Source organism: Panthera onca, chromosome E2 (genome assembly GCF_046562875.1).
Source record: "Panthera onca isolate mPanOnc1 chromosome E2, mPanOnc1 haplotype 2, whole genome shotgun sequence".
NCBI lineage: Eukaryota > Metazoa > Chordata > Mammalia > Carnivora > Felidae > Panthera > Panthera onca.
In genome coordinates, this window is record NC_138353.1 from 43,175,524 (window position 1) to 43,197,383 (window position 21,860).

The window sequence follows — 21,860 nt, forward strand, 5'->3', positions numbered from 1 at the left end:
AAGTGGGGGAGGGGCAGAGGGAGAGAGAAAATCTTTTTTTTTTTTTTAATGTTTATTTTTGAGAGAGGGAGAGATTGAGAATGAATGGGGGAGGGACAGTGAGAGAGGGAGACACAGAATCTGAAGCAGGCTCCAGGCTCTGAGCTGTCAGCACAGAGTCCGACATGGGGCTTGAACTCACAGACCACAAGATCATGACCTGAGCCAAAGTCGGATGCTTAACCAACTGAGCCACCCAGGCTCACCCCCCGCCCCGGTTTTTTTTTTTTTTTTTTTTTTGGGAGAGAGAAAATCTTAAGCAGGCTCCATGCCCAGTGTGGGACCCCACGTCAAGCCCCACATGGGGCTTGATTATGACCTGAGCCCAAGTCAGGAATAGGACGCTTAACTCCTGATCCACCCAGGCACCCCTGAAGGGAATTGTGTTTGGGTGACTTGCATGTTTGCAACATAAGAGGAAGCACTTAGCAGTGAGGAGGGACCTGAAGATTCGGCAGATCAGTGGGGAGTAGGTAGGGCCTGGTCTTGGAGGGATAGATTCTAGATGAGGTGGTGGGGCTTAGCTCCAAGATAGGGCAAGGAGAAGAGTGGCAGGACCATAGAAGGCAGGAAAGCCAAGGGTTTTTTCCTGAGAGACTTGTTTTACAAGATGTGGGAAGCCAGTCCCACATCTTGGCAGTGAGGGTGGCGGGAGTGGGGTGGGGACCGAGGAAAGAAAGTGAGGGCATTTTGGTCTTGTTCCTGTGGAGAATGGGCTGGGTGTTTGCCTAGCAGCTAGGTGTGTATAGTCATACTGATTTTTAGCTTTATGGGAAGGAGATCTGCAAAGCTTGGCAGGGGATGCCCATGGCTGGGGATTGGCATGCCAGTGTCTATAGCACAGCAGGGGCAGAGCCATCTAGGGTGCTAGCAAGGTGAAATGGGAGGGAGGGAGTATGTGTTGTCCAAATGTGGGAGTCAGAAAAGGAGGTTCCCGTGTTCAGGATCACAGGCTTAGGACCCGACTTCTAAGCAGTTTGTTGAAATAAAGGCAAGGAGTTCCAAGAAATGAGAGCTGGGCATCCATAAGCCTTCCAGGCTGCCAGAATGTGCTGAGGGCAGGCTGCTAGAATGTGCCTAGGGCAGGGAGGAACCTGTGTCCAGGGGCCAGTCCCAGGGAAATGTGGTAGTGCACTGAGCATTATTAATCTTGTCACTCATCCTTTGAGCCCACACTCAGGCCCCCAAGTGGTCAGCCATGGGTTAGATATAGCCTGTCCTGGCCTGCACCCTCCTGCCCTCCAGAAAAACCTCTTGGATTTAGAAAGGGATTGGGAGGAAGGAAGGACTGTGAGGACTCATGGACTGTGAGGGATTGTGAGGACTCGTGGTCTCAGAGCCTGAGGAACAGGTATCAAAAGACCAAATCCCAGAGAACTTAACTTGTTTTGTTGGTTGTGATGCCCCCTTGGCATGTTTGATAGACGCTTACTCTGGGAGAGTCAATATGGCTTATGAACAAACAGAGAGGCCTCTGGAAGAGGACATCTAGGCCTTCCATCCAGGCCTATACCCTATGGAGAGCAGAAGCAAGCTGGCCAGAGACCCTTGCTTGGCATGGGTAGGTGGCTAGGGACTAGGCTGAGTACTGGATGTGGTGTGGTGTGGCGTAGTATGGTGCCTGGTGCCCCCTGGTGGATCTGGCATTTCTCTGCAGGCTGTCTGTGCAGGCTGGCATTTCTCTGCAGGATGATCTTCCTGGGTTCACATGAGGTGGCCCATCTGTGGATTAGTTAAACCACCCCACCCACTTCCCAGAACCAGAGTATAGGATCTAGGGCATACCAGGCATGCAGGCACCTCCTTAAAAGCCCTTCAGAGCCTTCAGCAGCTGGAGGTGAAGAAAGGATGAACTAGCTTAGCCAAAGTCAAGGGAGGAGTAGTCTGAATCCCTGCTAAGGTCTGCCACATTGATAGGGGTTTTCTAGGAGTTCCTCAAATGGCCTGTATCTATTCCTTTTTATAAAAACAAGGGGTCTCTAGTTGCCCAGACTGTGAGAGGACACCTACCTGTTAGATTCAAAACTTTTAATAAGCAAGATTAAGGGACGAGGCAGTGTTCTTAAGAGGCCCCGATGGCCAGAATGGGTACTTAAAAAAATTTTTTTATTGTGTTAAAAAAAACATAGCATTAAATTTATCATCTTAACCATTTTTTTGAGTGTGCAGTTCAGTAGGGTTAAGTTGTGAAACAGATCTCTAGAACCTTTTCATCTTGCACAACTGAAACTCTATACCCATAAAACGAATCCCCCTTACCTCATCTCTCCAGCTCCTGGTAACCACTATTCTGTTTTCTGTTTCTATGAATTTGACTACTTTAGCTACCTCCTGTAAGTAGAAGCATGCGATTTTTGTCTTTTTGTGACTGGCTTACTTCACTTAGGATAACTTCCTCAAGGTTCATCCATGTTGTAGAATGTGACAGGATTTCCTTCTATTTTTAGGCTGAATAATATCCCATTGTATATATATGCCACATTTTGTTGATGGGCATTTGGATGCTTCCGCCTCTTGGTTATTTTGAATAGTGCTGCTGTGAACGTAGATATGCAAATCTTTGAGATCTTGCTTTCAATTCTGGGATATATATAGCCAGAAGTGGGATTGCTAGATCAGGTGGTAGTTCTATTTTTAATTTTTTGAGGAAACTCTGTACTGTTTTCCCTAGCAGAGGCACCATCTTGCAGTTCCACCAACAGTGCACAATTCCTGCCCATCCTTGCTAACATTTGTTCTTTTCTTTTTTTTAAATTTATTTTTACTTTTATATTTTTATTTTTTAAAGTTTATTTATTATTTTGGGAGAGAGAGAGAGAGAGAGAGCGCACAGGGGAGGGGTGAGAGAGAAGGAGAGAGAGAGGATCCCAAGCAGGCTCCACAATGTCAGCGCAGAGCCTGATGGGGGACTCGATCTCACAAATGGTGACATCATGACGTGAGCTGAAATCAAGAGTCAGATACTTAACCAACTGAGCTATCCCTTGGGCCCCTTTGGTGTCTTTTCTTTTCTTTTCTTTTCTTTTCTTTTCTTTTCTTTTCTTTTCTTTCTTCTTCTTCTTTTTTATTTTTATTTTTATTTTTATTTTTATTTTTATTTTTATTTTTATTTTAAATAGTAGCCATCCTAATGGGTGAAAAGTGATAGTTCATTGTGGTGTTAATTTGTATTTCTCTGATGATGAGTGATGTGGAGTATGTTTTCATGTGCTTGTTGGTCATTGGTGTATCACCTTTGGAGAAATTTTTCTTTCTAAGTTTATTTGTTTTGATACAGAATGAGATAGAGAGAGAGAGAGAGAGAGAGAGAGAGAGAGAGAGAGAGAGAGAGAGAATCTTAAGCAGGCTCCAGACCAGTAGTGCAGAGCCTGACGTGGGCTCGAACTCATAAATGGTGAGATCATGACCTGAGCCAAAACCAAGAGTCTGTTGCTTAATTGACTGAGCCACCCAGGAACCCATGGAGAAATTTTCATTCAAGTCCTCTGCCCAGAATAGATAATTTTTTAAAACTTAAAAAAGTATTCAGATTTATAGAAAATTTGTTGTATGTCTATACTTCAATAAAAAATAAAAATTTTTTTAAATAAAATTTTTAGGGGCACCTAGGTGGCACTGACAGGGTCAGGAGCCTGCTTGGGATTCTCTCTCTCTCCCTGTCTCTGCCCCTCCCCCACTTGCTTTCTCTCTCTCTCTCTCTCTCTCTCTCTCTCTCAAAGTAAATAAATAAACTTAAAAAAAAAATAAAAAGGATTTAAAAAATAAAATTTTTAGAAAGGGAAAAAATTAGGGACTCCTGAGTGGCTCAGTCAGTTAATCGTCCAACTTCAGCTCAGGTCATGATCTCATGGTTTGTGGGTTTGAGCCCCATGTTGGGCTCTGTGCTGACAGCTCAGAGCCTGGAGCCTGCTTCAGATTCTGTGTCTCCCTCTCTTTCTGCCCCTCCCTGACTCGCGCTTGTCTCTCTCTCTCAAAAATAGAAAATATTTTTTAAAAAAATTAAAAAAAAGGGAAAATTATAGGAAAGTTGCAGGAATAGACAGTATCCATATACCTTTTGCCCAGATTGACCTATGGTCAACATTTTTGCTTGATTTGTTTTATAAATTGTGCTGTATCTAATATATATATATATATATATATATATATAATATATAATGTATATATTTTTTCTAAAAATAAAGTCTTTTTTTCTGTACTGTTACGACATAGGCATCATCTTCAGCAAGTTTAACATTGATACAATACTTTTTTAAAATCTACCTTCCATGTTCTAATTTTGTCAGTTGACCCAACTTTGTTCCTCTAAGCATTTTTTAACATCTTTATTGAGATATGGTTGTATGCAGATATGTATATGTACAGAATTGTGCATCCATCACTACAGTCAATTGTTGAACATTTTCATCACACCAAAAAGAAACCTTAACCAAAAAAAAGAAAGAAATCTCTTATCCGTTAGCAATCCCTCCCCAGTTTCCGTCTCTCCCAATCTCTGGAAACTATTCTACTTTCTGTCTCTATGGATTTGCCTGTTTTAAACATTTCATATAGATGGAATCATACCATATGTGGTCTTTTATGCCTGGTTTCTTTCCTGTAGCATAATGTTCTTAAGGTTCATCCGTGTCATCGCATGTATCAGTGCTTCATTCCTTTTAGTGGCTGACTAATGATTGTATGTGTCCACCACAATTCACTTATCCGTTCATCAATTGATTGACATTTGGATTTTTTTTTAAGTTTATTATTTATTTTGAGAGAGAGAGAGTGAGAGCTCGTGTGCGTGCATCTGACTAGGGGAGGTGCAGAAAGAGAGGGAGAGAGAGAGTCCCAAGCAGTCTCCACACCATCAGCACAGAGCCTGACTTTGGGCATGATCCCAGGAACCATGAGATCACAACCTGAGCCAAGATCAAGATGGACATTCAATTGACTGAGCCACCCAGGTGCCCCAAGAGACACACTGGTGATAAACTTTATGACCAGCTCATACAGAAAGCAAGCCCAGTAGAATGGAGGAGATGAAGGTGCAGGGCATGTTTTAGACACAGGAGCATAACATGTGACAGACAAAGAAGAATAAGCCCATACATGAATGATAGGGCATTTTATTTTATTTTATTTTATTTTATTTTATTTTATTTCATTTCATTTCATTTCATTTCATTTCATTTCATTTCATTTATTTGAGAGAGAGAGTATGTGTAAACAGGGGCGGGGGCAAGAGAGAGAGAGAAAGAGAAATTTTCAAGCAGGTTCCCTGCTGTCAGCATGGAGCCTGACGTGGGGCTCAATCTCACAAACTGTGAGATCATGACCTGAGCCAAAATCAAGAGTCAGGTGCTTAACTGACTGAGCCTCTCAGATGCCCCTGATAAGGCATTTTATTTTATTTTATTTTATTTTATTTTATTTTATTTTATTTTTATTTTTTTAGTATGCTAACTTTTTTTTATTTTTAATTTTTTATTTTTTTAAATTTACATCCAAATTAGTTAGCATATAGTGCAACAATGATTTCAGGAGTAGATTCCTTAGTGCCCCTTTCCCATTTAGCCCATCTCCCCTCCCACAACCCCTCCCGTAACCCTCAGTTTGTTCTCCATATTTGAGTCTCTTATGTTTGGCCCCCTCCCTGTTTTTATATTATTTTTGTTTCCCTTCCCTTATGTTCATCTGTTTTGTCTCTTAAAGTCCTCATGTGAGTGAAGTCTTATGATTTTTGTCTTTCTCTGACTGACTGATTTCACTTAGCATAATACACTCCAGTTCCATCCACGTAGTTGCAAATGGCAAGATTTCATTCTTTTTGATTGTCGAGTAATACTCCATTATATATATATACACCACATCTTCTTTATCCATTCATCCATCGATGGACATTTGGGCTCTTTCCATACTTTGGCTATTGTGGATAGTGCTGTTATAAACGTTGGGGTGCATGTGTCCTTTCGAAACAGCACTCCTGTATCCCTTGGATAAATGCCTAGTAGTGCAATTGCTGGGTTGTAGGGTAGTTCTATTTTTAGTTTTTGGAGGAACCTCCATACTGTTTTCCATTGTGGCTGCACCAGCTTGCATTCCCACCTGATAAGGCATTTTAAAAATAAATGTTGTGATCAGGTACCTGGGTGGCTCAGTCGGTTAAGTGTCCAACTTCAGCTCAGGTCATGATCTTGTGGTTTGTGAGTTCAAGCCCCATGTCGGACTCTGTGCTAATAGCTCAGAGCCTGGAGCCTGCTTCGGATTCTGTGTCTCCTTCTCTCTCTACCCCTCCCATGCTCATGCTCTGTCTCTTCTCTGTCTCTCAATAATAAATAAATGTTAAAAAAAAATTTTTTTTAAATTAAGTGTTGTGGGGCTTCTGGCTAGCTCAATTGGAAGAGCACTTGACTCCTGATCTCAGTGTCGTGAGTTCAAGCCCCATGTTGGGTGTGAAGCCTACTTTAAAAAAATTAAAATTGGGGCGCTTGGGTGGCTCGGTCGGTTAAGCGTCCGACTTCGGCTCAGGTCATGATCTCATGGTCCGTGAGTTCGAGCCCTGCGTCGGGCTCTGTGCTGACAGCTCAGAGCCTGGAGCCTGTTTCAGATTCTGTGTCTCCCTCTCTCTCTGCCCCTCCCCTGTTCATGCTCTGTCTCTCTCTGTCTCAAAAATAAATAAATGTTAAAAAAAAATTTTTTTTTTAAATTAAAATTAAATTAAATTAAATTAAATTAAATGTTCAGAACATTGGATAGCCATGTGAGGAAAAAGTGACTTATAAATGGCCTTAATTTTCAGATAAATTAAAAAGCTAAATTAGTTTTAAAAAGAAAAAACAATTAAAATTATATTCTTAACCATACGATAGAGATATATTTAGCAATGAGAAGGCACTGTTCATGGCAAAGTTAGGGTGGTCTCTTCTATAAAAATAGAATGTTATGTCTGATAGAAATTGAGTTTTGTGACGACATGGATGGAGCTAGAGAGTATTATACTAAGTGAAATAAGTCAGACAGAGAAAGAAAAATACTGTGTGATCTCACTGCGTGTGGACTCTAAAAAACAAAGCAAATAAACAAAAAGCAACAGAGAAAAGAGAAACAAACTCATAAATACAGAGAACAAACTGGTAGTTGCCAGAGGAGAGGAGGTAGGGGGGATGTGTGAAATAGGTGAAGGGGATTGAGAGGTACAGACTTTTTGTTATAAAGTTACAGGGTTGAAAAGTATAGCATAGTTCCCTAAAAGGAAAAAACAAAAAGAAAAGTACAGCATAGGGAAGAGAGTCAATAATATTGTAATAACTTTGTGTAGTGACACATGCTAACTACACTTCTTGTAGTGAGCATTTCATAACATATAGAATTGTTGAATCACTATGTTATAGACCTGAAAGTAATATTATATGTCAGCTGAGGTGCCTGGCTGGTTGAGCAGGGAGAACATACAGCTGGTGATCTCAGGGTTGTGAGTTCAAGCCCCATGTTGGGTGTAGAGATTACTAAAAAATAAAATCTTAAAAAAAAAAATGATGTCAACTATGTCAATTAAAAATAGAAAAAAATGGGGTGTAGGTAAAAAAAAAATTGAGGAGTGGTAGTGATATAGGAAAAGTATTTGTGATAATAGAGACAGAAAAACTCAATAGGAAATTTGACAAAGAATAGACTTTTTCCTGCAACTTGTATAGATGTAAAAGGCAGTTTTCTACAAAGATTCACAGATGATAAACTGTCCCACTTGGAAAAACAATGTTTGTTTTCACTAATTAAGGAAATACAGTGAAAAACAAAACAAAACTATGAGGTTCCATTTTATACCCATAGAACTAACTAAAATGAACAGTGGTGTTGAGGGTACGTGAGTAAGCGGACACACTTGTGGTTTTATTGGTGACAATTTAAATGAATTTCTCCACTTAAGCAGTTGAGAAAGGTTTTGTGTAAGATCTTGTGTAAGGTCTGTGTAAGGTCTTGAGGTTTCAGCAGATGTTAAGTGAGAACTTGCAACGTGCTGGATGTTGCTGATTTGAAGACAGAACCCAGGCCCCAAAAGCTCTTTTGGTATGGTGGGGCAATGGAAAAGAAAATAAGACATCTCAAGGACCATTTTGCCTTAACTCCTCCTCTTGGGACTCAGGCTACCTGGCCTGGGTCCTCAAAGCCTACTCTTGTGTGGACACAGGATCCTCCTCGGGGGGGTTCACAGTCTAATGGTAAAGATATGACAGGTGTATCTATAACTGGCATATGAAGAAGTAGTAAAGGTAGACTCGGCAGAGGGTGGTTTGGGAATCCTGGGGAGGACAAGTTATTGCTGGCAGGGCTGGGGCCCCAGCACGGGCCACCCTTGCTTTACCCAGCTCCTCTCCAGCCAAAGCCCAGCCTGGCTGCAGAGCTGCTGCTGCTGCTGCTGCTGCTGCTGCTGCTTCTTTTTAATGTTTTATTTATTTTTTGAGAGAGAGACAGAGACAGACAGAGACAGACAGAGACAGAGAGAGAATACGAGTGGGGGAGGGCAGAGAGAGAGAGATGGGCAGAGGATCCAAAGTGGGCTCCATGTTGACAGCAGAGAGCCCAATGCGGGGCTCAAACTCACAAACCGTGAGGTCATAACCTGAGCTAAAGTCGGACACTCAACAGACTGAGCCACCCAGGCGCCCTTGCAGAACTTCTTTTTATGAGTACAGGCCACTCAGTGCCGCCCACTTGTCCCCTTGCGTTTTTGCTTGCTCCTGCAACTGAGATCACTGGCAATAGGGGTCTGGTTGGGCTCTGTCCATCCCTTGAGACACCACATTGATTCTTGGGGCTTAAATGGCATCTGTTTATCCATAACTGTTTGGTAGTGGTGATTTGTTTGGCCAGGCCTGGTGGACATTAGATACTTGTTGACCTGACTGCAACATGGAGTGGGGAGCCACAGAAACACCAACAGTGTGTACTAACCTTGATGATGAGTATGCTAGGGGGAGCCCCACGGATGCTGTAGGTGCCCTTTGGCCACTTTAGCCCTACATGCTCCCCTGAGGGAGCAAAGGCTATTGTGCCTACCTGGCTAGAGTTGCTGAGGCTCATGGGTAGTCAGTATGGGGATGAGGACCAGGGGACAGAGTTCCTTCCTGTATTTTTCTCAACCCCCAGAACCCCTGGGCATAAGTTTCTGGGAAGTGTGACAGGTGCCTGGCTCTTGTGATTTATTTTACACATTTGTTGAAATGATCGCTGAACAAAGCAAAACAGTTGTCTCCTACCAAGAGGCAGAGAATCTCAATCCTTCAGGAGACATCAGCTTGTCATTCATTTTCATGATACTGATTTTGAAGAAACCTCTTTGTCCTTTCTTTCCCGAGTCTGTTTGAATATGTCCAGAGCTAAAGAGCTCACCCCTTTTGTTTCCACACAGTATGACCCATGTTGGACAGGAGTTTTAGACTCAAATCTTCTCCCTCTGCTTTTATTCACTGGTCCCGCTTCTGTCATTTGGATATTTCCTGGCAGCCCTTCGTTGTCCGCTGTTTGTATAAGGATGAGGTGCGAGGTTCTTTGAGAGGATCGACTGGAGCTGAGATTAGTAGGTGAGGAGAGTGTCTAGGTGTCCATAATCTGGGCCATTGTCTTGTCTTTGGCTCCCTGAGTGGCTCACCCTTTCTAGGCCCCCAGCATCTCCAAGGGCCCTGGGAAGAGCAGCTGATTGAGGGTAGCTCACTCAGGCTCCTGCTTGCCATGTTTAGGTGAGGAGGTCAGCACTACATTTCCCCAAAGCCATAATTTGTTGTTAGTAGCAGGGTGACAGGCCAAGTGACCCCCATTAGGTTTGTGATGAAGGTCCCTCCCCCTGTACCCATTACCTACATGACCAGCACTGACAAATGCCCTCTGATTCCTCTGCAGGAGCTGATTGACCTCAAGATGCTTCAGTGCAAGAGAGTTGTTAATGGTGAGTGCAGTTCTGGTCCCAGGATTGTGCATGTGCCTGGTCAGGGCCATGCAGCACTATCACTGCCCTTGCCTGCGGTGACGGTGTCCTTCCATTGTGCTCCTTGTCTGGCTGTGTAATTTTGTGGATCATGTGCTCCCTTGAAAAGAGTCACTACTCTCCAGAGACTGTGACAAAGAGCCAGATGTGGAACAGGCTGAGATAACCTTCCATCACAGGCTTGCTGGCATAGAAATTGACATAGAAAAGCCTTGGGCTTGGGATGGCTTCAGCATTGTTCCTGGCTCTGCCACCCGATAGCTGTGTGACTTTGGGCAAGTCATATGACCTCTCTGCCTCCATTTCTTCAGCTGTAAAATTGAAATCAAAATCCCTGCTTTACTTAAATCATAGGGTTGGAGTGAGAATCAAATAAGATAAGGTACATGTAAGTACTTTGCAGATAGAAGTGGTTGTGCTAAATTGTGGTTTTGCTGGTGCTTTATTGATGAGGCTGATTCTGTTTTGATTAGAATTGTGGTATTGTTTGAGGTTTTCGAAATGTACGCACGTTTGTGAAACCTTAATATCAGTTTGCCAGAAGTTATGACTCAATTTTGTCTTTAATTGTTTTAGATTTATAGTTTTTTTGTTATGAAAAATTTATTATTATAGACCTGTATAACCTAGAAAATGAAAATCCCCCATAATCTGCTATTTGAAGAAGTAATCACAGAGAGGAATAATGTATATTTTTTATACATTTAGTAAAGCGTGTATATAAAAATAGAACATGTTTATATCTACACCCTTTCTTAGGATCAGGCTGTGCATATTTTGCCTCTTACTTTTTTGCTAGGACATTTTCCCATGTTAGTACCTACAGATAACTATATCAGAATTGATTTCATCCATGCTTTAACAGGGGTTTCCGGTATTTTGCTGTTATAATAAAGCTATTGTATAAACACACTGAGTTTTTGTGGTTCTTCTCCCAGTCTTCCTACTGCCAGTCATGAGCCTGTACTGTGGGAATTCTTTTCAATTACCGCTCCCAACGTGTCACCACCTCTATCCTACATTTTTAACCTTCTAATCTGTTTAGTGCTGGGGTGATAATAACTGGTTCCATTTGTGGAAGTGCTTGACGTGTATTAAAGATCTCATTTATTTCTTAAAATAAATGCACAAGGTAGGCGTATTCTCTCATCTGCTACGTTGGATCTCTTTCATGTGGCAGTCATCTTTGAAAGCTAATAATGGTAGTACCTACCATAGAGCTCTGTTCTGAAGGAGCATATGAAATTCTTGTTATATGCAATAGTTATGTTCTATAAAGTTGCTTTGAAACCCAAACTAGCAAATACTGAACCATTGTTCTTTTTTTTTTTTTTTTTAACGGTTTTTTTTTTTTTTTTTTTTTTTTGAGACAGAGAGAGACAGAGCATGAACGGGGGAGGGGCAGAGAGAGAGGGAGACACAGAATCGGAAGCAGGCTCCAGGCTCTGAGCCATCAGCCCAGAGCCTGACGCGGGGCTCGAACTCACGGACCGCGAGATCGTGACCTGAGCTGAAGTCGGCCGCTTAACCGACTGAGCCACCCAGGCGCCCCCTGAACCATTGTTCTTAAGGGAAATACAGGATTAGATTCCTGCGAGCCTCTGGTCACAACATTTTCACCAACAGATGGATACATAACCTTGTTTTACGTGTGTTTCTACTCCAGCATTGAACTCACAGCCAGCAGCACTACAACTTCATGTTAGAACAAAGGTTGTTTGATATGCATTTTCTCCAGAAGGCACTTCACATCCTTCTTGTGCTTAGGAACACTAGATAGCACTTCAGCACTGTGCTTGGGACCATTTTAAATGGTGGGAGCAACAAAAGGCACATAAATGTGGCATTAAATATACCACCATAAGGACATTTATTTACAGAATGACAGCTGAAACAAGAAGGTAGAGTATTGCCTTGTTTGATCTCAGCTGGGAAGACATGCATCAGGTGACCGAATATTTTTTGGTAGTTCTACATATTGATTTTGGGGTTATAGGTACATTTTAGCAAGCAGGCAAATCTGCAAGTACATAAGTCCACATAATGAGAGTTGACTGTAATTGAATAAATCTCCACTCATAGTACTTAGCACATGATAAATAATTAAGTAAGAACAACTAAGGGGCGCCTAGGTGGCTCAGTCGGTTAAGCGTCTGACTTTGGCTCAGGTCATGATCTCACGGTTCGTGGAGTTCGAGCCCTGCATTGGGCTCTTAGCTGACAGCTTAGAGCCTGGAGCCTGCTTCGGATTCTGTGCAACCCCCTTTTTCCCTCTGCCCCTCCTCTACTTGCACTCTGTCTCTCTCCCTTTCTCTAAAAAGTAAACATTAAAAACAAACAAACAAACAAACAAACAAACAAAAAGAAAGGGCAACTTTATTGAACTTCAGAGTGACATCTGGGAAAATATGGGCCAAATCTGAAACATAGACAAGGTTTCTTGTATGTACATTTTTTTCCAGTGTTTTAAAAATTGTGAAATGTAAACACTACACCAAGATAGTGCATAAAACACAAGCATGCAGTATAACAAATAGCTGTAAAGCAATCAACCGTGTAACTAACCGTCACCTAAGTCAGGGAAGGGACCATCATCAGCACCTCAGAAGCCTCCATGTATACACTGATTTCTTTTAAGAATTGTGTGTACTTCCAGTATCCCTTTTTCCCCTTCAAAGTGATACTTTTGCTGTGTTTTCTTCCAGGGAATAGGCTAGGTTGAACTCGCTTCCTCATTGGGTGACCCCATGTGTTTGTGTTTTCTTGCAGAGGTGCTGAGCACTGTGGACTTTGTTGCTCCTGATGACCGAGTAGTCTTCCGCACCTGCAAAAGAGAACAGAGCAGGGTTGTCTTCCAGATGGTATGAGATCCCAGGGCTGAGCGCCCTCCCAAGGCTCACCCATCTTTAAACGCCTGGGCTCTGTTGCATAGTTGTGGTTTCCTAAGACTCTGCTTTAATGTTTTTCAAAGATTTGTTCATGCGCAATTACACTGGTAGAAACAATTTAAGGAAATCAGGCCATGGTTCTCTGTTACATGCCTCCAGTGTCAAGTTTAATTTCCTTTCCAAGTTTAATTTCCTTAATTATTTGTTTGGCATGACTTAAATATTTTTACCCCCTACAATTGGTTATTCAGTTCATGTTCTTTGTTTTTGTATAGTCTGTATATATTTCCCATAGAAAGAAAATTAGGTTTCCTCAAGAGTAGTTTGTTCATGTTAGGGTTATAATGACTCCTAGTGCTCTTCTCTCACTTTGGGCATTTTTGGTGACTTTTCAGAAATAGGTTTTGAATGATGTTTAAATTTTTTAAAAAATGCTAAGAATAATGGGGTAGACATGATAAAGCAAATATAGCAAAATGTTAATTGTAGAATGTAAGTAGTGAGTATATGAATGTTCACTATAAAATTTTGTTAACTTTTTTATATGTTTGAAAGTAATCACAGCTTTGAGGACATTTTTTAGCCCTTCTAAGTCCAATTTTTACCTCCGACAGCCAGTCCAGTGGGCTGGCTGGCTGTTTAAGAGAATGCCAGCAGATTCCATTTGTGGCTGCGTGTGCACGCATGCGCACGTATGGCATGCACAGATGTGTTTGTCTATGCATGTGTTTCTGTGTCAGGGATGGTGGTTGATGCAGCCTCTTGTGTTCCCAGGGGACTTCAGATGCAGAGCGAGCCCTTGCTGTGGCCAGACTTGTGTAAGTTCTCCCTTTAGGATTGCCTTGCCTCTCCTGTGAAGCTTTACTATTTCTGGTGACTTTGGAGGTGACCACCCTCCTGACTCTTAACTCATTACCTTCTCTTTCCAGGTGAAGAATGTCTGTTTTCTTTTTCTTTGTTTGTGGCATTCAAGGGCGGGCCTGGGACTCACATGTACCCACTGTGCCCAGATCCCAGATAACCTCTGCTTGGGTGACTATTTTTTAGGGGTTATTCATGGATTTCCAGGGATTCTTACGACTATGAGCCCTAAGGTTTTAAGTCTCATGAAATGTAGGTAAGGCTCATTGCTGCCTAAATTAATGAAGGCGGGAGTGTACTGTGGTTAAGGAGATAGGCTTTGGAGTCAGACAGACCTGGGTTGGAATTCTGGGTTGCTGCTTGCTGAGTGACCGTAGGTAAGTTACTTAACCATACTGAGAACTTAGTTTCCTTATCTTTGAAATGAGACCTATAGGGACGCCTGGGTGGTTCAGTCGGTCAAGTGTCCGACTTCGGCTCAGTTCACGATCTCGCAGTTCATGGGTTTGAGCCCTGCATCAGGCTCTGTGCTGATAGCTCAGAGCCTGAAGCCTGCTTCTGATTCTGTCTCCCACTCTCTCTCTGCCTCTCCCCCACTCTCTCTCTCTCTCTCTCAAAAACAAACATTAAATAAATAAATAAATAAAATGTAAAATCTTAGGGAAAAAAAAAGAGACCTGTTGTACTACCTACCTCTAACATTATAGGGGAGGGTAAATTAAATAATGCATATAGATGTCTTTGCAGTAAGTGGCACGTAGCATTTAGTATTAGCTATTATTATTTTTAAAAATTTTTTCATGTTTATTTATTTATTTTGAGAGAGAGAGAGAGAGAGAGAGAGAGAGTGAACTGGGGAGAGGTAGAGAGAGAGAGAGAGAGAGAGAGAATATCCCAAGCAGGCTCTGCATTGTCAGCACAGAGCCTGACGCAGGGGTCGATCTCACGAACTGTGAAATCATGACCTGAGCCAAGATCAACAAGAGTCAGACACTTAACCAACTGAGCCACCCAGGCGCCCTGTTAACTGTTGTTATTAATTACAATAATGGTGAGAAGGAATTCAGGCAGTAGCTACAGACTGTTAACTGTATACGTAATGGAAGATGAGCTAAGGGTCCTTCCACATCGGAAAATTGTTTGGAGTAAGCCATCTGTGCAGCCCAGCAAACAAAAGACAGTCCTTTAACTTCTACTAGAACCAGTGCTCTGGGAAGGGGCTCTTATACTCATGTCACTTCTTTGCATTGACAAATAGCTTTCACTACCCCAGTCAGAAGTGGAACTCTGGGGACTGGGTTCAGTGTGGCTGTCACTCAGTATTTGGATTATCTGGTAAAATTCCCAAGTAGCAAAGTCCTCTACAACTAGCCCTTTGTAGATGTTTGAGCACAAAATGCTCTTCCTCTTGAGCTCTGCTCAGGGAAGGCAGTTGTACATTTCAGAGACCAGTTTTTTCACCTTCTGTTACTGAGGCACACAGCAAGAGGTTCATGAACACAGACCCGTGCCTTTGACTCTAACTTCTCTCCTTAAGTTGAATATTTATTACCTTTTCTATTTCATGTTTTTCCAGGGAAAATGATGTGGCTGGGATTGATGTCAACATGGGCTGCCCAAAAGAGTATTCCACCAAGGTAAACTGATTTGTTTATATGCCTTACAAGTACAAGGTACAGGGTAAAGGCAACTAACAAGACATTACAGCTAAGTATGGTACCTGACTCTGGACTAGATCCTGTAGTAGATGGGAAAAATGCTCAAAAGGATATTATTAGATCAACTGGCAAAATTGGAATATGGACCATAGTAGATTAGCTAGAAATACTGTATCAGTGTAAATTTATCAAATTGATAACTCTTCTACGGTTTTGTAAGAATATCTCTATTCTTTTTTTTTTTTTTTAAGATTTTATTTTTAAGTAATCTTTATACCCAATGTGGGGCTCAAACTCATAACCCTTAGATCAAGAGTTGCATGCTCCATTGACTGAGCCAATGAGACATCCCAAGAATATCTCTATTCTTAGAAAATACACATTGAAATATTTCAGTGTGAAGGGCTATCATGTAATGTAACTTACCTGGAAATAGTTCAGGAAAAATTTTATATATATACACACACATACACATACACACATAGATAAACACACACAGAGCACTTATGCGTGAGTAATTAACGATGTGAATGTTAAAAGAAAAAATGTGAACAGGACTTTGTTGTTTCATGAATAAAACTGAGACATATATTTAAAAAAATAGACCATGCAATACATGTGTCCCCATTGTCATATCAGAAGGTCAGAACATAGTGCTAGGGTAGCTCACAGAAAGGAGTGGAAAGGCAGCCCTTAAACTCAGTATCATATAGGGAAATGTGGTCCTTGATGAGGAGATTTGAGACCCTGCAGGCAGAGGGAGTGGCAGAGGCAGGGGCCTGGAGGCCAACATGAGGTAGAGGCAGAGAACCTTGATTTGACTTGAGAGTTGGGTAGCGGAAGACAAAGAGAAAGCAGAGGAGCACAGGATTGTAAATTTTGGTTAGGACCAGATTAGCTGAACTTGGACTTTTGATATTTCTCACCTTTTTGAACAGAGAAGGCATGTGATCAGAAACTTAGTTTCCTTCCCTAGGGGAAACCAGTGTTACTATTTTCTTATCTCTTTCCAAATATATTCTGTGTAGAAATACTTAGAAACACAGATTTAGGAGGTGAACGTCCTGGGCTCATAGGGGAGACCAGGGATGGGGAGAGGAGAAGTGAAACTGGAGTAGAATTTGATAGGAGTTGGGTGGCAAATGATCAGACCGGGTGTGGGGAGGTGGGGTGAGTGGTTGCGGGAGAGGGAGGAAAGACCAGTAGCCAGGAGGACAGTTGGTCTTCAGTGTGATTGGGACTGCTGGAAGAAAAGCATGTGTGGGGCAGAAAACAAGAACAGCTTGGGACTGACTGCAGGGCTGCCACTGGGAATCTTATCACAGGGTTCATGGTCAGGATCTGCAGCGTAGACATAGCAGATGTCCCCCTGGATCCACTGCCCAGAGTCAGGCACTCTGCTCCCAGGAGTTATGTGGCTTGGGGCTTTGGCTTTAGGCCAGGAGGCAAAAGGCTACTTGAGGGAAAGGATCTTTGGATGCTTGAAAACCACAGGGCTTGTCGACAGCTATTTCAAGGGATTATGGAGGTTTGAAATTGTCTATGAGGAGTTAAAAACTTGGGACCATATTTTGCTGTCTTCTAATTACTCCTTTGTGCTTCTGAGTTATGTAAGGAGCAGAGTTTAAATTAGTGGCATAATCTCCCTGACACGTTGTGGAATGAAAAAGCAAGGAGCCAAATTAGATATGGTATACCACCATTTATATATGAGGAATGGGGAATGAATATTTATGTATATATTTACATTTCTCTTCATAGAATATATTTGGAAAGACACACAGGAAACTAGTAACACTGCCTTTCCCTGGGGAAGGAAACCAAGTTTTTATTTGGTTTGGCATAGGGAATAAATTCCCATTATAGGGGTGCTTCTCAAAATAACTAACAACTGGTACAGCACTGGCCCTGACCGGTCAGAACAGATGTCTACCAGTGTGCTATACCAGTACATGCCACCTGAATAGCCACTCTCTTCTCGTGGTTCAAAAATTGAAGCCTTATAGAAAATATAATATGAAAAGTTTTCCATTCCTCAAGGGAGGAGAGTTCTTACTTTTTCCCTTTTGAACCTTGAAAAAAATTTTTTTTAATTTTTTTTTTAACGTTTATTTATTTTTGAGACAGAGAGAGACAGAGCATGAACGGGGGAGGGGCAGAGAGAGAGGGAGACACAGAATCTGAAACAGGCTCCAGGCTCTGAGCGGTCAGCACAGAGCATGACGCAGGGCTCGAACCCACGGACCGCGAGATCGTGACCTGAGCCGAAGTCGGCCGCTTAACCGACTGAGCCACCCAGGCGCCCCGAACCTTGAAAATTTTTAATGTGTCACCTATTCAAAAAAGCAATTAAGTTAAAAAGAAAGGAAGGAAGGAAGGAAATACTAATTGAGAAAACCATTGTTGTGGAAGGGCCAGTAAGACTGGATTTTAGATTCTGTGATTGATTACCCAAGGAAGGGCTGGATCATGCGTGAGGACACACGGAGTTGGGGTGAGTGGCCAGGGCTTTCCTTAAGGCCTCTAAGGTTGTATCTGTAACAAGATAGGCCAGGGCTGGTAGCTCCTCTGCTTTTCCCATTTTCCTCTGAAATGCAAGCTCAGGCTGGCTGAGTCTGTGGTGGTTCAGAGTTCTCTGATTCTAATCTGTCATCCTTAAATAGGAAATTACACTGTAATAACTTAAAACTTCTGAGCCCATCATCCTATGAGCATTCATTGGTATGCAGTCTATATACTGACAAGCAATTTATTTATTGGGTTTGTTTTTTTCCCTTTACCGTTGTAGAGATCCTTCCCTTTCCTGATTATTAAAGTAATTCATACCATTGTCCAGAACTTGTGTGATATAGAAAAGTACAAAAAAAACCCCAAAAAACAAAAAACACCAATCACTAATAATCTCACCGTCAAAACTCAACTGGTGTTAATGTCAGGATTTAAGTAGCTCCTCAAGTTGTTGGTTTCCATTAGCTGGGGCTTTTGCTAGAGTTTGATGCTGGTCTGGAGCATTGTTGTTGGCAGGGAAGAAGAGCCTGGACAAGATTTGCAGGTTATATTCCTCTAAGTCGCTTTGCTGGCGGTGGTGGTACCAAAGCAAGTGTTGGTAGGATAGGATGAAGGTACATTGGATCTCATTTCGAAGGGAGAATGCTTCATTGCTTTTTAAAGGGCTTGGGAGATTGTGGGGTTTAGCTTATTGAGACACTGAGATCCTGAGTAGGGAATGGGCACTCCTGAAAAACAATTTTTGTAGAACCCACTTCTGGATAGATCTGTGGATTTTGCTAAGAGGATCAGAGTGATGACTTTTAGAATTCATCAAACTCTGATCCCTGGCATTGTGAGCCTAGTTGCTGCTGCTTTCCTTCTTGCTGAGGGGAAGTGCTAATTGCCAGTGAACCTTGCTTGGTCTCTTAGCTGTGAGTGCCAGGTTGCCACACCACGTTGCCATACCATGGGGAGGGACCACCCTTCTCCAAGTGTAAGAAGACCCTCTGTGTGCTTTTTCTTAGGGGGGAATGGGAGCTGCTCTGCTGTCAGACCCTGACAAGATTGAGAAGGTAAGTCCTGCAGGAGTGAAAATAGAGGTCCTTAAACTTGCCTGTGAACTAGAGTTGTCTGAACATGCACCCACCCTCATCTCCCCCAACAAGATTTTTTTTTAATGTTAGTTTATTTTTGAGACGGAGAGAGAGAGAGAGAATGTGCACGTGAGCAGGGGAGGGGCAGAGAGAGAGGAGAACAGAGGATCCAAAGTGGACTCTGCACTGCCAGCAGAGATCCCGATGTGGGACTCGAACTCATGAACCATGAGATCATGGCCTGAGCCGAAATCAAAGTCGGACGCTTAACCAACTGAGCCACCCAGGAACCCCTCCTCCCCCAAGATTTAATGACTCAGTTTATCAGTTACCCCCCCTGGAGTCTGAAAAAAAATTTTTTTAAGTAAGCTCTGTGCCCAGTGTGGAGCTTAAACTTACGACCCTAAGATCCAGAGTCGTATGCTCTAGTGACTGAGCCAGGTGGGCACCCCTGGAGTCTGGAAAATTTTTGAAAGGCTTCCCAGTGACTGTGACATACAGTCAGGTTTGGGAACCCCTGAGCGAACCCATAGCAGCCTTGGAGTTCCTCCAAAGTCCGGGGCTTGGAGACATGTCAACTGAGAGCCGAGGGGCTTAAGGAGTCATTTAGAGGCTCCTCTGTATTGCCTATCTACCTTCTGAGAAGATCATGTGAGCATAGGCCAGGCTATCTGTAGATTGTGGACAGACTCTGTGCCAGTGGTGGTGGGCGTTGGCCTCTCCCAGCGGGCTTGCTGAGAGCAAAAGTGGGTCCCCTCCACACTGGCAGAGTCCACCACCAGCCTTTGAGAGCAGCCTGGCCAGTGTCATGTGAGGCAAGTTGAACTTGGTCGCCTCTGCTCCCCTTCCCTTGGTGATTCCAAAAGTCAGGTTTATGAGGCCCTGCAGACAGGTTGGCGTTTGTCACCGTGTTGTGAGCTGCCAGGGCCTGTAGGGGTGACATTTTCTACCAAGCCATATGCACCTTTTACTTCTTTGTCAGTCTACCAGCTCTCTCCTTGTTGCCCCTCTTAGTTCCTTTGTTTTAATCCTCCATTCCGGCTTCCCTGTCTGCGCTTTAAACCTTCTAGTGCCTCTCATAGGCTAGAGTAACTTGAGATAGGGAACCACCAATGAAAGCTGCCATTATTTGTGCTGGCTGCTGTGTCAGCAGCTCAACCATATATATTCCTCCAGCCCCACTGTCTTTGGGATATTGGAAGATCAATGTGTTGAGGGGCTTGGTGCCTTTTCATTTTCCCCATGTGAAGATAGGTACACACACACACACACACATATATGTGCACACTGTATGTATAATAATAATATATAATACTTATATATAAATAACATAACATATGTAATATATATAGTATGTACTGTAGTAATATATATAACGTGCCTATATATGTATGTACTGTAGTAATATATATAACGTGCCTATATATGTATATAGTACCTATAGTATATCCCTGCAGTTTGTAGGGTAATTTCCTTTTCAAAATATATTCTAGCATTTATTCCATTTGTTCTTCAAACCCCTTGAAGTAAATAGGGCAGGCATTTGTTATCTCTATTTGATCAACAATAATAAAACTAAAGCACAGAGAGATAAAAGTAGTTTGCCCAAGATTATATAGCAAGTAAGTAGCAGGCAGAGCAGTGTCTAGAGCCATGGTCTTGTGACCCCTATGCCAATATCAGTGCTCCCTCTTGATGGCATCTCAGTTTAGAGGTGCCTGGGTGTAGTTTAGAAGTGTCTAGCTATGGATCAGTTGACATCTGTACTTAGGAACCTCTAGTCAGACCCCTCTGTGTAGGATGGAGTGGATGTGGACAACTGTGGATGTCAAATTCATCACCCCCCCTTGGGGAAGAGGGCCCGGTATGGGGTGGTGTTGCTTTACAACACATGCACTCAGACATCTTTATTATTCTCCAGTTTTCTGGCTTCTCCTACCTAGGCTGTTGGCTCTGTCTTCTCCACTGCCCCTCTGTGGATAAGACATGTCTCACACATGAGGCAGAAGAGTTAAACTGCTCAGTTCATTCTGCTTCTTCTCTTTTTGGTGTTCTATCTGTTGAGAATTCTGTATAGGCGTGGGGTAGATAGGGGCAGGGAGGAAGTATTAATTAGTCTTTCGAAAAATCTTTCTTGGTAACACTGATACATCTTTCCTAGGTTAAGACCCTTAGTTTAATAAAAAATTTTTTTAAACATTTATTTATTATCAAGAGACAGAGAGAGACAGAGCATGAGCATGGGAGAAGCAGAGAGAAGGGGAGACACAGAATCCGAAGCAGGCTCCAGGCTCTGAGCCGTCAGCACAGAGCCCGATGCGGGGCTCGAACTCACAAACCACGAGGTCATGGCCTGAGCTGAAGTCGGACAATTAACCGACTGAGCCACCCAGGTGCCCCAAGGACCTTAGTTTTAGACTCTTAGTTGGTAATATCCTTTCTCTAACCCCTGGACTCCAAGATCTGACCCCCGTGGCTGCCCAGGGCATCCCCCTGTGCATGTTGCACTTGGGCCAAGGCTAACAACTGGCAGGGCCAGAACTTGAACTCGGTTCTCAGTGATACCTAAGCCTATGCTCTCCATCCTCCTTTCCACTCATTCCCCAACAACCAGGGGAGCTAAGAGTCTGCTTTTCTTGAGTCAGCTGGTAGATCTGGTGAGTTGAGCCTGCTTGTGGGTAGATGTGTTGTGTTATCTGTGTTATCTGTTATGAGCCTATCTCAGGTCCTTCTCCCTCACTGATTTTCATACTACAGAGACAGGTGGTGTGACTTGGATCTGGGAGAGTTGAGTCTAGGGGGGTTTCATGCTAGGGCCTAGCCAGAAGACAGATTCTCTCACCCGTTCCCCTTAATGTGACCT

At 42.8% G+C, this 21,860-nt stretch overlaps 1 protein-coding gene across 5 annotated transcripts in view; it reads left to right on the plus strand.

Moving 5' to 3' along the window:
* DUS2 (dihydrouridine synthase 2) overlaps positions 1-21,860 on the plus strand; it is a 52,941-nt gene that overhangs the window by 16,710 nt on the left and 14,371 nt on the right. For all 5 annotated transcript variants that reach the window (XM_078438905.1, XM_078438904.1, XM_078438907.1 and 2 more), the window contains 5 exons: positions 9,922-9,967; positions 12,776-12,867; positions 13,669-13,712; positions 15,332-15,392; positions 18,929-18,976. In XM_078438905.1, coding sequence (XP_078295031.1) covers positions 9,922-9,967; positions 12,776-12,867; positions 13,669-13,712; positions 15,332-15,392; positions 18,929-18,976 — 291 coding nt within the window. The remainder of the gene's footprint in view (positions 1-9,921; positions 9,968-12,775; positions 12,868-13,668; positions 13,713-15,331; positions 15,393-18,928; positions 18,977-21,860) is intronic.